Source organism: Maylandia zebra, linkage group LG23 (assembly GCF_041146795.1).
Source record: "Maylandia zebra isolate NMK-2024a linkage group LG23, Mzebra_GT3a, whole genome shotgun sequence".
Taxonomy (NCBI): domain Eukaryota; kingdom Metazoa; phylum Chordata; class Actinopteri; order Cichliformes; family Cichlidae; genus Maylandia; species Maylandia zebra.
In genome coordinates this window covers 2,473,753-2,495,136 of record NC_135188.1, presented here as the reverse complement: position 1 = coordinate 2,495,136, position 21,384 = coordinate 2,473,753, and the positions used below count along the sequence as shown (strand labels likewise).

At 41.8% G+C, this 21,384-nt stretch overlaps 1 protein-coding gene across 6 annotated transcripts in view; it reads right to left on the bottom strand.

The window, feature by feature from the left end:
- The window catches only part of cacna1ea (calcium channel, voltage-dependent, R type, alpha 1E subunit a), a 59,094-nt gene extending 47,397 nt beyond the window's left edge, over window positions 1-11,697 (bottom strand). For all 6 annotated transcript variants that reach the window (XM_004555088.3, XM_076880614.1, XM_076880616.1 and 3 more), the window contains exons 1-2: window positions 11,597-11,697; window positions 11,304-11,443 (exon numbers count right to left, since the gene is read on the bottom strand). In XM_004555088.3, coding sequence (XP_004555145.3) covers window positions 11,304-11,443; window positions 11,597-11,689 — 233 coding nt within the window. In that variant the 5' untranslated portion in view covers window positions 11,690-11,697. The remainder of the gene's footprint in view (window positions 1-11,303; window positions 11,444-11,596) is intronic.
- Window positions 11,698-21,384: the final 9,687 nt, after the last annotated feature.

Genomic DNA, 21,384 nt, shown 5'->3' with positions numbered 1-21,384 from the left:
TTAGCTCATTGGAGACATGAGTCACCAACACTTTTTACATCACACACTCACATACACCTGTTATAAATGACTATCATTTAATTCACAAGGAGGTCATAAAGGGAAAGTTTTGAGTATCAGTAGATGCTGGTAAAATTGATTAAAATCACACCATCAATGAGAAGTATTGATGGTGTACAAAAACGGCTTATGCAGCAAAAACACTTCTATGCTTCTACACTTCTTTAATAGGTCCACCTCACTGGTACCCGGTTGAACCCCATCAACAAGGTGCTGGAAACATGAATGTGGTTTTGGTCTATTCTGACATAATAACATCGCACAGTTCCTCAGATTTGTCGACTGCACATCCGTGATGCACCTGCCCCATTTCACACAGCACAAATGTGCTCTCCTGGATTCAGATCTGATGCTCGTGGAGGTCATTTGAGTTCAGCGAATAAAAAACACTGTGAACATGAGCCTCTGTTCTGATGCTGATGCTGGTCTATAAAGCTCTGAATGGTTTAGGACCAAAATACATCAGTGACCTCCTGACCCAGTATGAACCTTCCAGATCCCTCAGGTCATCTGGATCCGGTCTTTTATCAGTTCCCAGAGTCAGAACCAGACACGGAGAAGCTGCATTCAGCTTTTATGCTCCTTATATCTGGAACAAACTCCCAGAAAGCCTCAGATCAGCTGAAACACTCAGTTTATTTAAATCCAGGTTGAAGACTCACCTGTTCTCAGCTGCATTTGAATAAAGCACCAAATCCACACTTTAAGCTTAAATTTCAAAACTTACATTTAACTACTGATTTTATCTACTGTTCTGATTTTATCTGTTTTGATTTTATATACTGTTTTGTTTGTTTGTTTGTTTGTTAATTAGTTTGTTTGTTTGCTTGTTTTAATCAATTTTAAATCATGCTTTTTATTTGTTTTTGTTTCTAATGTCTCTGTAAAGCACTTTGAATCACCTTGTTGTTGAGTTGTGCTGTACAAATAAACTTGCCTTGCCTCTGTTTTCTGTTCCTAACAGAGGAGTGGCACCAGTGGGGTCTTCTGCTGCTGTAGCACATCTGCGTCAAGGTTTGACATGTTGTGCGTTCAGAGATGCTCTTCTGCATACTTTGGTTGTAACAGTTTGTTATTGGAGTTACTGTTGCTGTCAAAGGTGCTTTTATCCAGGGAGCTGCACATGTGTGTGCATCTCAGTAAATTATAATATAGGATGTTTTATAAATGATTCATTTTATAATGTATTTATCATGATATTGTAATATTATAATTATCGGAATTACTGTATTATCATATTACAATTATATATAGTATAAAAAATATAGTCCCTGTGTCAACAATAGCAAACTTACAATGACTTTTCAAGTGTTCCTTTTGAGATGGACACAAATATAAAGAAGTAAATACTGTGTTTGGGCTGAAGGTTGCCTTTTGTCTCAAAGCCAGTGCTATGCTGCTTCCTGGCAGTGACACAACTGTGACAGCAACATGGCTTAAGGAGCTCCACTGACACTGACGTCATTTTGACAGTGACAAACCAGAGTGCCCTTAAGAAACACCGAGCAGCATCTAAGGTCGAAGTTCATAGCTTTTTACAAGCCACAGTACACTGAAAGCAATCTTCTAATGCAAATTCACGGTCAATTGTTAGTCAGGTCCTTTGCTTAGACTCCAGCAGAGATCAAACGCCGGTTTTCTACAAGTGAAAATCTCCAGAGGTGCGCGAAGTGTCTGTATTCAGGCTCAGTTTAATCTCAGTAGCCTCTCTTGGCAACATAACTGTTGATTCTGACTCCTCTTAGAAGATGTGGTCAAAACAAGATTCACAGACACAGGTTGTATTTGGACAAATCTTCTCTTCAGCCTCTTTTCTCACTTTGAAATATGAAAGAAAATAACAAAACACTAACGGCATATATGTCCGAAGCTAACGGACCTCTAGTGTTCCTGTGAGTATGCTGCTTAGGTGGGGAGGAAGCATAGAACCTAGAAACTAAATGGCACGCTGTGTGTTTCATGTTGTAAAAGGAGTTATAATAAGCCCCAAACCACAAAGCACCAAAATTACTTTGGATTTAAGACAACAATTCTATGTTGAGTGGATAAATCCTCCATTTTAATAACTTTTTTCTATATTCAGCCATTAAATTCAGCCATATTTGCTGGTGTGATGTAAATCGCTATACAGCATCTCTCAAATCTAACTGGACACAGAAACCCAGCAAAGATGTGCCCAATAACAATGAACTTTTTAAAAAATGTAACATCTTTATTGATGTATTAATACATTTATACTGTTCTGCTTTATGACTCATGCACTCAAAATATAAATTAGTGCCCAGATTTAGCCAGTGTTTTGTAACGTGGGTAGCATGTGTGTTTCAGCCTCTCTCACTGTATCCTAAGTAAGCTCCTCGGCGCTGCCACCGGCTGCACACGCATTTCTGTTTGTCTCTGAAAAATGCAATTTCATTCTGAACATCATCTGAGGAGACTTCAGTTGCGACCGTACTCTTTGTAGTTTGTCAATCACGTCTTTTACCAGATCTCGTTCAGAGACAAATGTAAGACTGGAGAGGATTTACTGCAAGCAAAAATTAAATTCTGAGTAAAATTGAGTTCGTGAAGACAAATTGCCAGGTCACGACTGAGAAATGGCCCTGACCCTCCCTCAGTTTGTGTAACTTTAAGTTGCAAATTGAATTTCATTTGACTTCAGTTCCTTCAAAAAGAGGAACCCCTTTGATCTTAGTGTAGCACCTCATCGTCTCTAATCAGACACTAGACTGGACTGCATAAAGACCCCTGACACGGGCTTTGTTTCGCAGCCCATTCATCGTCTTTATAGGATGAAGGAGGGAGAGCACACAGGGGCAGAGAGAGAACCTGTTAGGCTGTCAGCTTCCTCGGCATCATGATCATCATTCACTGCCTCGGGATGAGATCACAGGTAAAACACCACGTCTGCGCGAGGATTCAAATGTCACTAACTGCTCTCTCTTTCTTCATCTTAATCATGTTTCACTTTGTTTATTTTAAAACAAAGGCCAAATGAAATGTGAGAGAAGAGTGCTGCCATCACTCACGCACATAAACATACAAAGAAACAGGTGTATCTGCACTTTTCTGTCCTTTTCTGACTAACTGTAGCAGCGGGACTGGAGCCAGTGACAGCCTGACCTGGGGCGGGGTTCTCAGTCACCACGGTAACAGCTCAGGGGGACATATCCACCCCTGCTATGTCTGAACTCATCAATCGATCAGACAACAGATGGAAAATAAGACTGGAGAGGACACGTCTGTGTGAATATGTGTGTGTGTGAGAGACAGTTTGATATAGTCACGTCTAACATGTGCATGAATGCCAAGCAGACATACGGTGTTGCTGGCTAAAAGACGTGCAGTAGTGGCACATTTGGTTCATACGCATGAGTAACAGTAATACACACCAGACAGATTGTGCTCGCAGCCTTCAGTGAGTCAGGTGCAGTGATGCATGTTCACAACTTATCTGTCATATTAATATCATTTAAAGAGCAAAGCTTAAGAAATGTATTAAAAACTGAAGAAAATTGAACTGAAGCCAAGAAACCAAAGCAAGTGAAAGAGGGCCGAGATGTGAAGTACAGTGAAGAGATGGAGAGAAACATAGCACATCCCATGCTGGCTGATATTAAGGGTGTTGGCTTCACTGATGTAAATCAATTTGAAGCTCTCGCGTTAGCTCTCCCTTCTGGTCGGCAGTAGTAACAGAGCAGGAAATGGTCAGAATAAAGTCTGATGCCTGCAGTATAAACTGCTCTCACAGCAAAGGGAACTGTCTCTGTCAGTTTAAGGTATAAATCTGTCATTTTCTGTTTTCTCCCAAGCTAATGTACAAAACAACGAGATAACATCGCAGCATAATTCAACAGGTTTATAAAGTTCTTGTCCTGGTTTGGGTCTCTTGGTTTAGGCTTTCTGTTCATTGTTACTCTTCTAGCGCTTTAAGTTTTTATTATTTTGAGGTATTTTGATTTTGATTGGGTAGTGACCGAAAGAACCAGATCGCGGATACAAGCGGCAGAAATGAGCTTCCTCCTAGAGATAGGGTGAGAAGTTCGGCCGTCCGGGAGGGGCTCAGAGTAGAGCCGCTGCTGCTCCACATCGAAAGGAGCCAGCGGAGGTGGTTCGGGCATCTGACAAGGATGCCTCCTGGGCGCCTCCTGGGTGAGGTGTTCCGGGCATGTCCCACCAGGAGGCCCCGGGGCAGACCCAGGACACGCTGGAGAGATTATATCTCTCGGCTGGCCTGGGAACACCTGGGTGTTCCCCCGGATAAGCTGGAGGAGGTGGCTGGGGAGAGGGAGGTCTGGGCTTCTCTGCTTAGGCTGCTGCCCCCGCAACCCGGCCTCGGATAAAGCGGATGAAGATGGATGGATGGGTATTTTGATTCCTATTTCACTTTAATTATCATCTTGGTAGATCTTGAATGTTAGTTCTTAGCATTTGATTTCTAGTTTCTCATGGTTTGATTAATTACTCTGGAAGTGAGTTTGGTTTCTTGTGTCACTTTGTCCTTTTGGATTTTGATTCTCTCTCCACCATCTGGAGATTTGATGCTTAAAGTTTATTACTCTTTTCCCCTGTCGTGTCCAACAGTGCAGCAATCAGAATTGTTAGTACAAGTGGGGCATTGTGGCATTTATTATAACTGTCCACTTGATAGTCATATTTTATTAGAACTTTATTAGGATTTTTTTATTTTGGATTATTACAACCATAACGGACAGAAAAGAAAAAGAAAGAAAGTGAATTTGGGGAGAAAGCTGGCAGAAAGAGAGGGGGAATAAAAGAGAAGAAGAGGGATAGAGTGCTCTCTTCTGCTCTTCTCTGAGGGGGGGTCGCGGTTGACCCTGAGTTGGTCCTCCTGGGACAACCTTGGCGACTCACCAGCCGCGGCCCGAGTGCCTAAGCAAAGCCAGAATCCCAGGCTCAAGGTGGAGAGCCCCCTGAAGTCGCCTTTTGTTAATCAGTCTGCTCGTGTCCTGCATTTGAGTCCTAATTATACAAATTGTGACAGATATTTTTGACCACAGCCAACAACTTAATTTTTCACATAATGTTAGCGACAGCGGCTCTACAGAATACACTCATCAGACAATTTATTAGATGCACCTTGCAAAATGTTGGACCTCCTTTTTCCTTCAGAGCTGTTGAATCTGTTCCGAGAAGAATCGAGACAAAGTCCCTCAAATATTCCTCGGAAATTTTGGTCCATATTGAAATGACAGCACACAGATACTGCAGTTTTCCACGATCCATGAAAGCTGGTTTCCTGTTTCTCCACATCCTAAAGGTGCTCTACTGGATTGAGAGCTGGAGACTATGGAGACCATTTATAGTCACGTGTAGTCAACCCATTTTCATATTCAAGAAACCAGTTGGAGATGATTTGAGCTTCGTTACATGGAGCACAGAGCTAAAAGCAGCCATCAGAAGATGGATGCAGTGTGGTCATAAAGGGAAGGTCACGGATACTCAGACTGTTGCATTTAAATAACGTTCAGTTGATCAACTGTAACGTCTGCATGCGTGTTCATTCCATGTTTTGGAGAAGCAGAGTGTGAAGTGGACTCTGTGGACCGGCGTGTCTATTAGAGGTTTTGCTGCTGTGATGCTGGATTGTCCAATCAGCCCAAAGCAGTCTGCCTATTCTTCTCTGACCTCTGGCATTTCACCCAGATTACTGCTCCTCACTGGATATTTTCTCTTTTTCTTTTTTTCCTGATTGGTGGGAAAATGCCTGTTGAAGTGCTTTGGTCAGCCTGTCTGGTACCAACAACCATGCCACATTTAAAGTCACCTAGACCACCATTCTCCCCCATTCTGATGCTCAGTTTGAACTTCAGTGGGTCTTCTTGATCCTGCCTACATCTCTGAATATCTGATGAGATAATCGTGTTAACAACCAGTTGTATAGGTGTACCCAACAAAGTGGCAAATGAGTCTATATGATGGTAAGTGAACGATAAACATTACGTTCACTTTTGTTACTTGTGATTGTTTCACTAGAACAAAATTACATTACAGGATTTATATGTAACTAAACCTGAATAATCAAAGTACGACTTGTGCCGCTCTTTTGAGCGAGCGTTAGGAGCAATATTTGACTGCCCTAAAAATATTTCAATGATTTATCATTTACAGACAAGCATCACATTAACAAGATAACTAGCTGCCGTTTTGAAAAACAGACAGATTTCTCAAAGTCTTGAAAACAATATTTTAAAGTGTTTGCTACATCAGAGCCATATTACATCATTTATTTTCCCGAGTATCTTTCCCTCCCTCTGTGCTTCAGACATTTTCCTGTCACAGGCTTTCTAAACAGCCCTCTCCTCTTTCTACTTGTTGGTGTTCCAAAATTACATTTCAGGTACTTAGCTGGCAGTATCTCTATAGACTGGCTGAGTCTAGGGCACAGTTAATGGGGATCCAAATGAATAAAATCAAGATGTGTTTTCTGAAGTAAAGAAGAAAAGACTGAAAAAAAATCTTCATAACAAACTTGGCAGCAATGTTTATGAAAACATTATCCTATATATAAGAGCCACAGAGAAATGCTCATCTCCCAGGTTCCTTATCTTTACACTCATCAGCTGCCTCTGAGCTAACCACCCCCCCTCCTCACCCCCCTGAGGGTCTGGCACACAGTGATGAAACAAACCCATGGTGGGCGTTGCCTCTGCCAACTTTTGCCACTCTAATGGAGGGCTTACCAGCCAACGCGTCGACCACGATACCAATTAGTACGTGCGATTACGCAAATAGTCTTTCTTCGTATTTGCTCCAGCTCTATCCATCTCGTCCTTCTTCACTTCCTTTCTTTCTCCCATGCTTCTCCTCCTCGCTGCTCTGCCTCACAGCTTGCTTTTTCAGCAGGAGTAACCGGCTGGTGAACCATGTGAGCGGGCCTGAGGAAAACCCTCTATTCCAATTTCCACCACAACAGCCCTCCGTTACACGATAACAGCTTTTGAGGAAACAGTAAGTGCCATCTGGTTTTTCATACCTCCCTCCCACTCGCGCGCTCTGTGTAATACAGGCCAGCTTGAAACACCAAGGAAGCTTGCTGAGGTAATCACAGCCTCCAGCGTTGACACTTTTAGCAAATGCTTCCATAATTACACATGTTCGCACAAAATGTTGAGGGAGTCCGGGGTACTCACTGAGGAAAGGTTTAGTAGTCTGAGCTAACACTCGTGTGTTATGCTTCCACGGGCAAAGTTTTAAATGAGGGCTCCCGCCTGTGTGATTGAAAGCGTAGTGGATTTACTGCAGGCTTGTTGTAACTGCACTATAAGAACTCATAATCTTGTAAGTCAAGTCCACTTGAAGTTGCTATTTCTGAGCGTTTTGGTGACTGCAGGCTTCAACACACATAAACAGAATCTCTCAGAGTCCCACAAGGTAAATAAAAAACAATAATCCCCTCACGTGATCATTTTTTCAAAAATGGAGGTCAAACTGTTTATTTAGCAAGTGAGTAAAACAAAATATGTAATCGTCTTTTCCCCACTTAATATCTTTGGGGCTCACAAAGAGCACAGAGCACACTCTCACTTCACTGTTAACTGACTGACTGCACTCTGAGGTCAACATTCACATGCTCCTGAAACATTTAGCAGCATCTAATATTGCTCAATGTCTTCTTTGACGCACATTTTTTGAATATGTAATGCTGTATTTGCCTTAAATGTTCACTCTTTTTGTTTCTCCATATGTTAATTTGATTATTGGTACTTTGATTATTTGCATCAACAGTTATTCTGCCTGTTTATCTTTCTTGAAGTTTCTGGATGGCATCCTTTGAGGACAGAGGGTGTCAGGCCAACACCCCATCAACCTTTTTGCAGCCAAGGGATAAAAATCGCTTGACTGGTCACCGTTTCAGTCTTTCTTGCTCCTACTTTAGCTCAGCTGTCGCCGTCTCATTGCACAGAAACTTTCTGCTACACGAATGAAAGTGTTGCTTTACAACCACAATGAAAATTTGGTTGCAATTTTGCTTCTTCCTGCTCCTTTTTGAACATGAACTTTATTTGGAGTTGTGGTTGCTCTCTTTCCTTTTGTTTCGCTTTGTTCATTTGTCTCTTTTAATTCTATTTTGTTGTACTTTTTCAACATGTTCAAAATAAAGATTCAATCAATCAATCAATCAAAAATAGAGGGACGCTGCCAAGCGACTGTAATGGAATATGAATACAGTTCAGTGTTTGTATTTGAAAGCATCTATATGCAGAATATTTGCAACACACTCAGACTCTTCCTGTCTGTAGAGACCTCCTAATTACTGACTGATAGACAAAACTGGTGTTACATCTCATAATACCAACCAGATCTCATAACATTTATCTGCTTTCCAATAAAGTTGCAAACCTAGAGTGATAGCCTAGAAGTCTGGAAGTGCTGAACAGGTGGAAGGAAAAAGGGAAACAGAGAGAGACACGGTGAGAACATTTTCATTAATTTATCTTTGCACGGGCTAAAATGATAATTTAGAGAGGGAACTATCTGCAGCTCACTTCATCATGATGAATATTAATACAATAAAACCTTAGAGGCTATTTCAGCCAGATCGAGCATGTTTCCGCCCTGAGTCACAACTGGTAGTTCAAATTCAACCCACAGCATGCGAGAGTGGAATAAATGCAGCTGCTGTTGTTCACGTTTATAAAAGTTCCTTCATCTGTTTTTTGCCCCAAATATCTGTTCGGTAAAGATGGAATTCATCTGAAACATCATCACGTGAAACTTACACGCAGATGCATTCATTTACATTTACATGACTGGAGCCCAGCACACTCAGAAGATACAAGCACATCAGAACAGCCTGTATGTTGAGTGTCCTCACAAGAGTATGTGACAGTGGCGTCAGCCGATCAACAGGCTTGAGGCGGGAACAAAACTCATCTCTCCACGCCGCCCCTCTCCCATGCCCTCCTCTCCTCCATCTTTCTCCTCAAACTTCACGTCCTTCCTCTCTCCAACAGCGAGCGGAGTATCATGAGAAGCCCGACCTCATCAATAATTGAACAGCCAGAATCATGTAGAATTCTCTAAGAACCGTGTCTGCCACCCTTTGTACTTCTATCCTGTGACTTGATTAATATTTCATTTGTGTGTGTGTGTGTGTGTGTGTGTGTGTGTGTGTGTGTGTGTGTGTGTGTGTGTGTGAGCGAGAGACAGGTGTCGAGGTTGATCTGCTGTCTCATCAAGCTCTTCCTTTGAACCATGAGCATTTCCCTCTCTGCTCTGACAATGAGGCGCTCGTGTCTCCCGAGGATTTAACTGCTGTAAAATGCACTATAATGCAACACCTTCCCCCCCCCCACAGAGCAGGCTGAGCATCCCCAGAGTCTTTAACTCCCATTCAATTAATGTACTGTAAGTACACTGAGTGAGATGCTTTTCAACAGCTTAGTCAGCTTCCAGCACAGTGCTCTGGTCATAGCACACTGAAGTTTAGTGTGTGGAAATTCATGGTTGGTCATGTTTACATTCACAGAGCAAAACTGACTGGCCTTGAGGTCCACACACGTGTACTTTCTCCTCATTAAATATTTACAAATCTGTTGCTTTAAGTATTTCAAATTCAGGCTTATTCACATTCATGTTTAGCTTCCCTGCCTGTGCTGGCAGAGCGCAGCCTCTTACTGCGTTATCACAACCTGTTGATCAGACAAGTTGTTTGTGTGCTGAATTTCAGACACTTGAGGACCAGCTCTGCTACAGCAGACCAAAACTTGAGAGAGGGAGGACCTCTTTAGCCAAAATGTTTACATTCATTAGATATTTTTTCTGGTGGGTTTCATAACAACAGATATAGTTAAATGTTTTGTGGTTTCTTGCAGAGTTTTGATTGCACTAGAGCAGCGGTCTCCAACCTTTTTTGCGCCACGGACCGGTTTATGCCCGACAATATTTTCACAGACCGGCCTTTAAGGTGTCGCGGATAAATACAACAAAATAAAACCAGTACCGGTACCGAAAAAAATAAGATTCATAACACACGTGAAAAGACCCAGGAAAACCGAGTTAACGATAAAAACGATAACAAAATAACGCTGAAAACCGATAAAAACCCTGAAAACCAAACATTTCACACCTGAGCCTCAACTCTCGCGGCCCGGTACCAAACGACTCACGGACCGGTACCGGTCCGAGGCCCGGGGGTTGGGGACCGCTGCACTAAAACACCTTTCTGAAAGCTTTAGAGTTGATAAAGCACCACAAGCATATAAATGTATATATATATACACATATATCTAGCCTCAACTGTGGGGGAGACTTAAATCATCATTTATTAAATGAAATGAAATTATTTAATTTATTTTGAAGTTAGAACTTAGCTAGCACGGCAGCCTGATGTGTCCAGCTCTGCTCTATTAGTGTCAGATTATTTATAACATAATGGTGATGAATGCTGATTGGAGCCCCCCCTGGAGTTTTTGCCTGGGAGACTATGTACAGTAGCTGCCACTGAGTGTTTGGCTCTCCACAGTTTAGCTCTGGACTCTCCACATCTGTCCCTCTGCGCGTTTCCTGGAAAATTAAATTTTGGGATATTTTTTTCTAATGTTAATTTAATCAGCTACATAAAAACAGAAGAGTACCTTTATGTGAATACTAAGCACTGCACAACTTATTCAAGCAAATAGAAACTGTTACTCTGAACGTACTAATGGAATAAAAAGCACGATGCAAATGTCCTTTACTCTGTTCTGTTTGGATAAAGGTCACTGTTGGCTGTATACACAGGTACATGTCCTATATTATGAATATGAAATATGATATGGCACACTCATCCTCACCTGGTTCTTTCCCCAGCAAGGCACCAGTAGCATTATTCATAGTATAATGTGTTTAAGTTTAGACAAAAAGAGCAAATAACAGTTGGTTTAGAAGAGGTTTACTTTCCCACCGTCCCACTTTCATTATAAGGTACACAAAAGACTTCCTGTGTGACTTTTATATGGTTCACTCATCAGCTTTAGCAACATAAATTCCACAATAAAAGAAAGATTTTCAGGTTTCAAACATTACCAATGAATAAGCAACAAGTAGGCAAAGCATTTGAAGCCAATGGTGCTAGAAATAACTGCGAGCTCCTTAAAAAAGAGGCTAAGAACACTGCGCACTGTATTTTCACACCATAAATCTCATAGAGTCGCCAGCCTTTTCAATTCAAGATGCTAATCCTGTTTCACAGATCTGTAAATGTACACACATTCACATGCACACACTGTTGGACTCACCCACTGAGGACCACAATGAAGTCCATGACGTTCCACCCATTCCTGAGGTAAGAGCCTTTATGAAACACAAAGCCCAGGGCGATGATTTTTATGCCTGCCTCAAAACAGAACATCCCTATGAAGTAGGGCTCTGTCTTCTCCTGTGAGTACAAAGCAAGAGAGAAATTATAAGTTCACACTGAGCTGACAAAGAGCTGCTGCAAATGAAAGTGCCGTGCGTTTTCAAACAGTCTTATATTTTGATTTGAGAGATTATGAGTTGTGACTGTGTTTGTGGATCATGTGCAGCTCACCAGTCTTTTGGACATGGGTGTTTTGTCCTCTCCGGGAAGGTGCTGCTCCAAAGCCAACACGATACAGTTGGCGATGATGGTGGCGAGGATCATGTACTCAAATGGAGTGGAAGGCTAAAGTTAAGGAGCAACTGGCTCAGATAATGTCAACAGTTTGTTTTTCATTATGCAGCATAAAGTTGTGAGATGAAATTGCATATGTAGTCCCGTCATGATGCTCCAAAAACAGAAAGATGGATTAATAATAAAAAAAACTATTGACTGGGAGTTTGGCAGTGGATGCATAGGTTACGTCTACAGTGGCTATATTTTAGTATCCTTTTTCTGGATTTATGCTAGTTTAAAGACTAATACTATCGATTCTATGCTTTTCTTACTGTCAGCAATTGCCAGTATATGCAAGCATCTTGAGTAACCCCTCATTTCTTTACATGTTGCTTTGAAAATGAGAAATAGGTGCAATGATTTTTAAAACACATTTAAACACACACTGAAATACAGTCTGTGAGCTAAAAACAGAGTTTGTGCCATTGTAACAACCTTAATATCCAATGTTTGGCATGACCACCTTTATTCTTCAACACAGCCTGAACTTTCTTGGACAAGACTTCTTGTGATTTCCTTAATTGTTCTCGAGGAATAGTTCTCCAGGTTCTATGAAGGACGTTCAGAGCTCGTCTTTGGATGTTGGCTGCCTTTTTGTTCTGTTCTCTTTTTAGATGATGAATGCTTCAGGATGGCTTCTTGAATGCCACTCCTGCACTGAGACCATTTCTGCTTAAATTTCAGCAAATGGCCCATGAATCAGCTGAAGGGCCAAATGCATCTCTCAGTTCCTGTGTCAGGTCTTTTTTAATTTCTTAAGAACATGACTTCCAGATCCTGTTCATGTTGTTTTAGGCCTATCACTTCTTCCTTTGTCCTCCAAATGTCCAGTTTCTTAAAGGACACACCATGGCGAGATATGCCAAGTATTTGATGAAAAATGATTTTGTTGGTACAGAAAATATTTTTTACAATACAACTTTATTTGTATAGCACGTTTAAAAGACCAGCGGTACACCAAAGTGCTTTACAATAAAAACAGGAAAGTTAAGACAATAAATAAAAGACTATTAACAAAGTAGCACATATGTCATCAGGTTAAGGGCACTAATTATACAGCAATAAAAGGGAATATAAGAACAAAGTTACTAAGAACAGATATAGCTAAAAGATAAAGTACATAAATAAGAAATTGAACCAAATATAAAATAGGGACACTAACTAGATGGAAAAGCTATGTTGAATAAATGAGTTTTTAAACGGGATTTAAAAGATACAATTTTAAGATTTTTGCCCATCGACCTGTGTTACCTTTGGTATTTTTCATAGATTCAACTAAAGAAATGGGAACAAGCTGTGTTTTTGTTATAAGCTGCTATTAACAAAGTGCCTCAAGATACATTTAAAAATTGTTTCTTTGTTAAATTGTCTATTTTGTGTAAATACAACACAGATTTATCCCTTCAGTTAGGTACAGTTTTTATGCTTGAATGATTTGAAGGTCAGTTTTTCAACAAACAAAACAAAAACATTTCACTGAAAATGGTCCGGTATAAGGAATGGACTGAAAAAGTACAGATGTACAAAAAAAGTTTGGAGAACTGTTTGAACCACTTTTAAAAATTACAAGAAAGTCTTTGGAAGCAAAATATAAAGGAATGAGTGTAGCTCAAGTACAGTACTGGATACTTTCCTTTAGAATACTTGTCTATTATTAAGCTTTCTAAATGCATCACCATTACTCCACAGAAATAAAGCGTGTTGCTCTTGTGCAGTGCAGCAGCAGGTTGATGCATGTCGAGTTCTTTGGCAGGAATTTGCTGCATAAGGATCCGACTACACAGACAAGACTTTTCAGTATCAACGATTCATTGTTGGTTTTGTTCATTTCATAATATTTGCTGACAAAAATTCTTAATTATTTAAGTATTTTAATTAAGTGACACCTGAATTTCCCAGCAAACACAAATGGATGCAGTTAGGTTAATTACAGGGAATCGAACCCAACAGCAGGGTAACACGTGCTGGAAGCCCTTTAGCTTTGCTATCTGAGGTCAGCCTCAGCCGACAGGGATACACAGACATGCAGACACACAAACAAAATGCCAGAGTAGCAGAAGGCTTATCAGGTAAGACCTGGGTTGTGATCTTATAAACAGGGTCGCTCTTACTTCGAGCTTCGCTGCCTGTACTGTGAGACCTAGATTGGTTGTTGGTTCAACTCCAGCCCCTCTTTGGTTGAACTAAGCCGGCAATGTGCTTTTTATCTAAAGCTCTGCGTGGGCATTCCCCTCTATCCTAGTTATGTGCAGCAGAGGGAGGAAGAAAGGAAGGAAGGGAGCTTAAATCTGCAGAGAGGAGAGGGAGAGTTGAAGAAAGGAGGAGGCAGAGACAACAGGGAAGAATCCAACAGGAGAAAGTGACAATTTAAATGAAGGGGGCCGAGTGGTGGAGGAGAAGATGATGGTTATATAAAGAGTTGGAAGCTTCCAAAACAGGTTGACGAGGAGGAGTGAATGAGGCTAAATAAGAAACTGGACAGATCGATGTTGTGCTGGCAGCTGTAGCTAGCAGGGTTACTCTGGGACATGTGAGTGATGAGAAGTTAAATAAACAGAGCAAATGCAATCTTACTCCCACTAGCCTGCAGGGGTGCCAGCTTAAACCTAGGCTGAACCACAGATTGACCCAGAAGATTTTGGATAAACAAATCCATAAATGAGCTGGAAAACACGGCCCAAAAGAACATCTCAAGCTCTAATCTGTATTTGTATTTTAAGTGTATCTTTTGATTCACTTCCCTGCAATAACTAGCATCACCTTAGGCTCTCTGAAAGCTCTGAGCAGCCGCCACACCCCACATTCCCTGAAACACTCGCAGCAAACTGGAGGAGGGGTGAGACAGGATGAAGAGAGAGACTGAGGGGGAGAGAGAGGGGGAGAAAATGAAGATAGAAAGAGAAAGAAGAGAGGTATCCACGGCAACAGGCTCCTCTTGCAGACAAGAGTCAATGCTATGAGACGGTTACTGGGCAGCTCAACTATCTGTGAGGCGGCATCACTGCAAACACACAAATAAATGAAAGTCTTCACAAAACTTCTTTTGTCATGATTTTACGTCAGCGTGATCTTTGTTTTCTGTCCTGTGATTTTACTAGTGTGTGATGAAACAATGTTGGCCAGTGTATGTCCTATTGTAAGTACTATAAACTTTCATTTTATTATAAATATCTAATAAAAAGGACGCCTCCTGGGACCTCCTGTTGAAGGTTTTCTGGATGTGTACAACTGGAAGGAGACCCAGCTGCAGACCTGGATGCTGCAATAGGCCTAAGCTGCTGGGGGCATGACGCGAGTTTTCTTCTTCAATCACCTTTTTTCATATTGAAATATGGAAAGCACCTCCAACGAAAAGGACAAATGGAAGAAGTGGCCTTGTTAGATATTAATAATTAGGGGTCTGGGATGCGGGGCCTCCCCGCTACTGCAGATAAGGAGGTGGTCCGCTTGCCTCCACCCCAGAGAGAAGGGTTACATGTCCTGGGTCTAGGTGCGGCTTGCCCCTCTGGGGGCGGGGGTACCTGGACCTGGGATATAGAGTATGTTTGGGGAGTGCGACTGTCTGTGCAGTGTCTATTTGTGTCTGTCTACACATTGGGTGAGTGCCGAGTATTTGGTTGTGCATATGGGGTGGGAATGCACGTCTGTGTCCGCGTGCGCCTGTTCGTCTGTGTCTATATGTCAGGTTGGGTCTTAGACTCAACCTCTCTGGGTACATCTCAGGCCCTTTAAAGTACGGAGGCCTATCTCCCCTCACCACACTCCCTGCCGGTGGTTGATGCCCTCAGACGTTGGTGTGTTGGTGGTCCTTGTCGTCTGGGGCTGGGCGCTCATGTATGTACCGGCTCACTCCTGGTGGCTGATTGGCGGGGCCGGGCGCCTGTGGCCCAGCTGGGCTCCTTCCGGGGGGTGGGATGCCCTCAGGCCTCTGGGCCTGAAGCTCGGTCCTCTCTGGCACAGCTGGCTGCCGGCAGAGCCCGCGGGCACGCCACTGCAACCCCCTCTTGCCCCTGCTCCGTAGCTGCGGGGTGACCTCTCCTTTGGGGCTCTACTCAGCTCTTCCCAGGAGGGTGGCACGGTTCCCCCCCTTTGGTGGTCCTCCTTGGGTCCTTATACTCTGGGGCCTGGATCTCCTCCATACCTGCTTCATACCCTGGAGGACGGGGCTGCGGCTCCCCACACTCCCTAGCAGATCGTTACATGGAGAAACCTTTGGAATGCAAGCATGCTGATCCACACGGGTGTTCACAGACGCGGACTACACCTTTCTTGGCTGCTGCCTCAAAGCACATTGTGCGCTGTCTATCTTGCGTGCTGCACAATATCGTTTATTCTTTAGTATCTACTGTTATCTACTGCTAGCTAGTTTATTGTGATGGTGCTGTTTTTTTTATTATGTTGCTCTTTGTTGTTTGCTTTCTCTTCTGTTTTTTTTCTCCATACAGGTGACCCAGGTGTTTTGTTTGTGTTTTTTTTTTCCTTTCTTCCCCCCTTCTCACCGTCTCTTCTCCCCTTTGGTTTTCTTTCTCTCCCTCTCTTTCTTTCATTCTTTCTCCCTGTCCTATCCCCCAGTCATGTCTGTCCCGTTTGTAGCAACTGAAAATAAAATAAATACATAATTATAATAAAGGTCAATCAAATGGACCAATATGGCAAGGCCATGATGATCCACTTGGTAAAATAAATCTGCCTGGCATCTTTCTTGGCCTTAAGACAACAATTCTGATGGCTAAAGATCCAAACGGGACACACACACAAAAAAAAAGATATTAATAATTAGATATTATTAATCTCTGGTTCTCACAGCGTATCCTTGTCCCGATTTCCTCCCCTCACCCTCTACAGGTCATGGCAAGATGGCGCCCCTCCCTGGTTCTACCTGAGGTTTCTTCCTGTTAAAAGGGAGCTTTTCCTTCCCACTGTCGCCCAAGAACTTGGTCCTTGGGAGTCATATGATTGTTGGGGTTTTCTCTGTTTTCTCTATATTATCGTAGGGTCTTTACCTTACAATGTAAAGCGATTTGAGGCAACCGCTGTTGTGATTTGGTGCTATACAAGTAAAATATAATTGAATTAAACCTTGAACACAATGGAGAGATGATATATCTCAACTGGTCTATGAATGCTTTGGGATCCCACAGCAGGTACTCGAAAGTGTTTCTAAGGAGGACACTACTCTGCTTATCCTGCTACCACCCAACTTCAGATATGTGGACAACAGTGAATGAATTGAATATGTCAAACCAGGTAACATTTTGAACATAACATGCTCTGGGCTTGAAAACAATTTGGTATTGCATGACCATGAGTTTACATCAACAGGGTCATTGATGTGTGAGTGAAGGCTGCTCTTTGAAAATGTAAATGTTTTAGTTTTATAGGTATTTTAACATTTCATACCTATATGTGAAACATTTACTATAGAAGGTAATTTCACCAGGGAGGTAGAGGTGGGTGGGAGACGGAAGGACGGACGGATGATAGTAAACTCTTATTAGTGTTATATTGCACAGCCGTGGTTTCTCTCTCGTCTTGTTTCTACTTGTGAATAATTCTGAAAACCTTAATACTGGTTCAAATGTTGCATATATGGGGCTACATCACATCAGACTGCCCATATTGACCCCCATCCACCATGGAAACCACCTCCTATGAATGGAAGAAGGTTGCCTTGTCTGATAAATGATGCATAATTTTACCTGATGTGTGAGGAAGTGTTGGCACGAGGAAGCACTATAGGAAGAAGGCTAAGCTAGCAATGTTCTGCTTGGAAACGTTGGATCCATGTGGGATTGATTTGCATTCTCCAAGGAAGAGTGAAAAGCTGGATCTCTGGTTCACTTGTAGGGACAAATTTAACAGAAGTCCTAAACCAAACCCATTCCCCCTCCTCGGTGCTTCACTGGGTGTCAGCTGATGTGTGACGTCGATCATGATTCGTCTACCAGCTTTAGCGCAAGCTATCTTGTGAGCAATCCCAAGTCACAGTGACACTGGCACTGTGTCTCGACTCCTCAAACATGCGTGTAAAAATAGAAATGGAGACAGAGTGTGGTGCCCTGTGCAACTGAGAATACGTTCATGCCCAGATTGGATCCAAGCCGCTGTGATTATCATTACATGGAGGTGAAAATCAAAACGAATCGCAGGCATCTGAGCCGGCTTTATTAGAACTCTGTAAATTATTTGTGGCATATGTGTATAGGTCCGTGTGTTTGTGGCAGAGGCCAGTATTAAATACGTAAACACATAAGAAAGTTACTGGTGTGATCTCCATTTGGAGCTCTCTTTAAGCCTGAGAAATAATCTTTATGGAGAACTTAATTTATATTTATTAAACTTGAATTATTGTCATAAGGATGGATGTAATGGCATCATAGTCAAATCTCCGTTCAATTTCACAATGCCTCTATACTTCAGTGGCCTGCAGAGCTCGCCAGTCAATCTTGAGAATAAATGCAGACATAATTCATTCAGTTATGTTTATATGCAGTAGCTTAGCCCTCAAACTGTGAACTCGCAGCTGCAGCCCTTCCTTATATACACTATACCACTCTCTTAGGCTATAAAGACGCACATTTACTATAAATTATGATAAAGCACATTGTAGCAGGGTGAGACATATGTCATATTTGCTTTGTATACTGGTTATGTGAACAGCTAGAGACTTTCACTTTAGAAATCTTCTCTCATTCACTAAAAAAGTTTGAATATGAAAAAAATCTGACTTTTGAATTGGACAAAAAATAGACTAACCGCGCAGCATGTAAGTGTAAGTAAAGGTTATTAGGATGCAGTTAGATCAGTTCATCATAAGCTGACTCCCCCTTGGTTAAATTAGCGATTGTATTTTAAATCTTAGTTAGATTTCATAGCGAAAACTACAGAATGTCTCTGATAAGGCAGGATATATGCACCGTTTTATACTTAGAAGCTCAAAGTGTGCTAACCAGCTCTCACATGATTATTTCTGTGTGCATCACTGATGAAACAAACCATTAAAACCATCAATCAATTATTTAGAAGTGTACCTTCTCAATGGGAAACTTCCCACTGTGGGGTATCCCAGTGGGGATCAGACAGGAGAAGCAGCTGCAAGTCCTCACCAGGCCTGCCACACTAAACTCTGGACCTGGGCAAATTCATCATAACTGCCTTATCAGACCAGGCCTCCGTCGGCTTCTATCGACTGCACATTGAACCACACCTTCCAAAGAGAGACTGTACTCCATATAAGAAATCACGGACGCAAATAACCATCAAAACACAATCTGATGTGCTCTAATAAGCCCACACACCATTCTCGCTCCATCCTTACACACCCAGCCACGGAAGCTTCTGGATAATTCCTTAATTGATCATCTGCTGTTAATTGAGCACTCAGAAGAAAAAAAAGAAGCTCTTACGGTGAGGTGACAGGAGCAAGTTTTGCTCCAACCACGAGGCTGACCTTTACCTGATGTACTGCAGAGACTGTGCATATATGTGTGTGCATTTGTTCACGTCTATCTCTGAGAGGACCAGTACAAGTTGCAAACCATTGCACCAAGTACATTTGTGAGGTGCTTTGCTTGGTCTATTTAAAGTTTGCAACTTTTGGAATAACAACAAAAATGATTTCTGGAAAAGATGCAGGTTTCCTGCCAATTGCATAGAGATGACTAACTCCCAGGAAGTCAGTGTTCTTGGCTAACAAGTAGTTAAGTACATGATAATGTAAACGCATGACTTGAGTGGATTAGAAAAGAGACATATAACACATTAATTGTTGACCTTTTGAGGTGCTGATACTTGTCCTTGTACAGGACGAGGCAGTTCTCCGACTCCTTTTCTGTCTGATAGGCTACTCCACTGGTTGACAACCATTTTCTGGCAAATGCCCAGAAACAATGTTTTCATCATTAATTATTATTATAAGTATGAAAGTATCTGATCCACATTTTAGTTTAGTCAGCAAGAAAATCTCAGCAAATTCTATTATTTGTTGCCAGGTTACCCCACAGAATCAACGGCCTATTAGGCTACTCTTTAATACAAGTGCAGTCTAATCTCAAGTCTTTGGAAGAAAGGAAATAAGCATCAGTATCTCCCAAAATGTAAAACCTTTCCTTTGAAACCACTTTGTTCATAGATTTCACTGCACTTTCTGCATTATCTGTGCTTTCTTGCTGTGCCTGAACCTTCATACTCAGAACAGTGATCATAACAGGCACATACGATGTTGACCAGAACACAGCATCAGTCAGCTCAGCATCACTCTCTTCAAAACAATATTAGTAAACAGTGTAATATAGTATGAGTCAGTGACTAATGACTGGTTGTAATGCACATGACACAACGATCAGACATCATTACATATAATTCCTGTAAATGTCTGTTAATCAGATACAGTAGAGCTCATTATATGTAAGTAGACACTCCCTCCACCGCGACACATTAACCTGGAGGTTATTCTGGATCATTGCTTTTTTCTTTTTGGTCACTACAGCACACGCTTTATTTTTATTTAAAGACAATTCATTCCTTGCTGCAGAACACAAAATGTGTCTCATCGGTGCAGTTATAGTATCAATATTGGTAATAACCCAGCCCCTGCAGGTTCGGAAGCTGTAATATAATAAACGCACACGCTATAATGCTTTTCCTCCCCGAGCGTTGATTGAAATCTCCTTCTATATTTAATCAACTCAATAAAGAGGCAAACCCAGAGAAAACAACAATAGACACAATACTCCACAATAGAAGCGGACTCATTCTATTTGCTGGTTTTTTTAAAAATCAGCAGTAGGCCAGTTAGTCAGTCAGGAAGCTGTTGAATGGAGCAGAACAATAGTCAGTAAAGAGGCCACACCTGGCCAGGACACCTGGTGAGCTGTGCTGCAGAAGCACAAACATGTCACCAATGGACAGTTTGTGTGTGTGTGTGTGTGTGTGTGTGTGTGTGTGTGTGTGTGTGTGTGTGTGTGTGTGTGTGTGTGTGTTGTTGCCAGCAGCAACAAGCTGATAACAGTGTTTCTTTCAGAAACAGCGAGATGTAATAATCAGGTCCTGGGTAACATTTTGCTGTAAAAAGTGACCAAAAACACCAAATGAGTTACGGAAGCACCTCTGAATTGATTTTCTGTGGGTTAACTGAACAGTCAGCTTGAGTTTGAGTTGAGGCAGTGGATATGATGGAAAAAGCAGGCCGTCACGGCTTATTGTTGACAGAGAAGATTTACAGACATGAACTTTCATGTTCCTCTAATCCACTTTCCATTGACACCCACTAACACCCTCTAGAAGCTGCTTTAGCCATAATCTTTGTCAATCTGATCGAGAACTTCAGTCATTTTGTATTTTTGTTATATAGAATAGCAAAATTAAGCCTACGAGTCTGAAAAAAGTCTGATTCTAACTTGTTTTGTATCCTGCTCTTTGCCTCTTTTTTCCTTACTGCACCCTAAGAACCAGGTGAGCCTGTTTATGTGGTGAAGACTTAATTTCTTACATATTGTCCCGTGAGTGCTGTCCATGGTGCTGAAATTTACACTTGAGTCTCTGTTGCACTGAGAAACTGAGGGCAACATACTGAAGCACTTCTGCCCTCTGTGAAATTGGGCACAACTTGTGGAAATATGAGGAGAAAGTATTGAGACTGTAGAACCACAAATAAACTTAATTTGTTTTAACCAATTGGATAA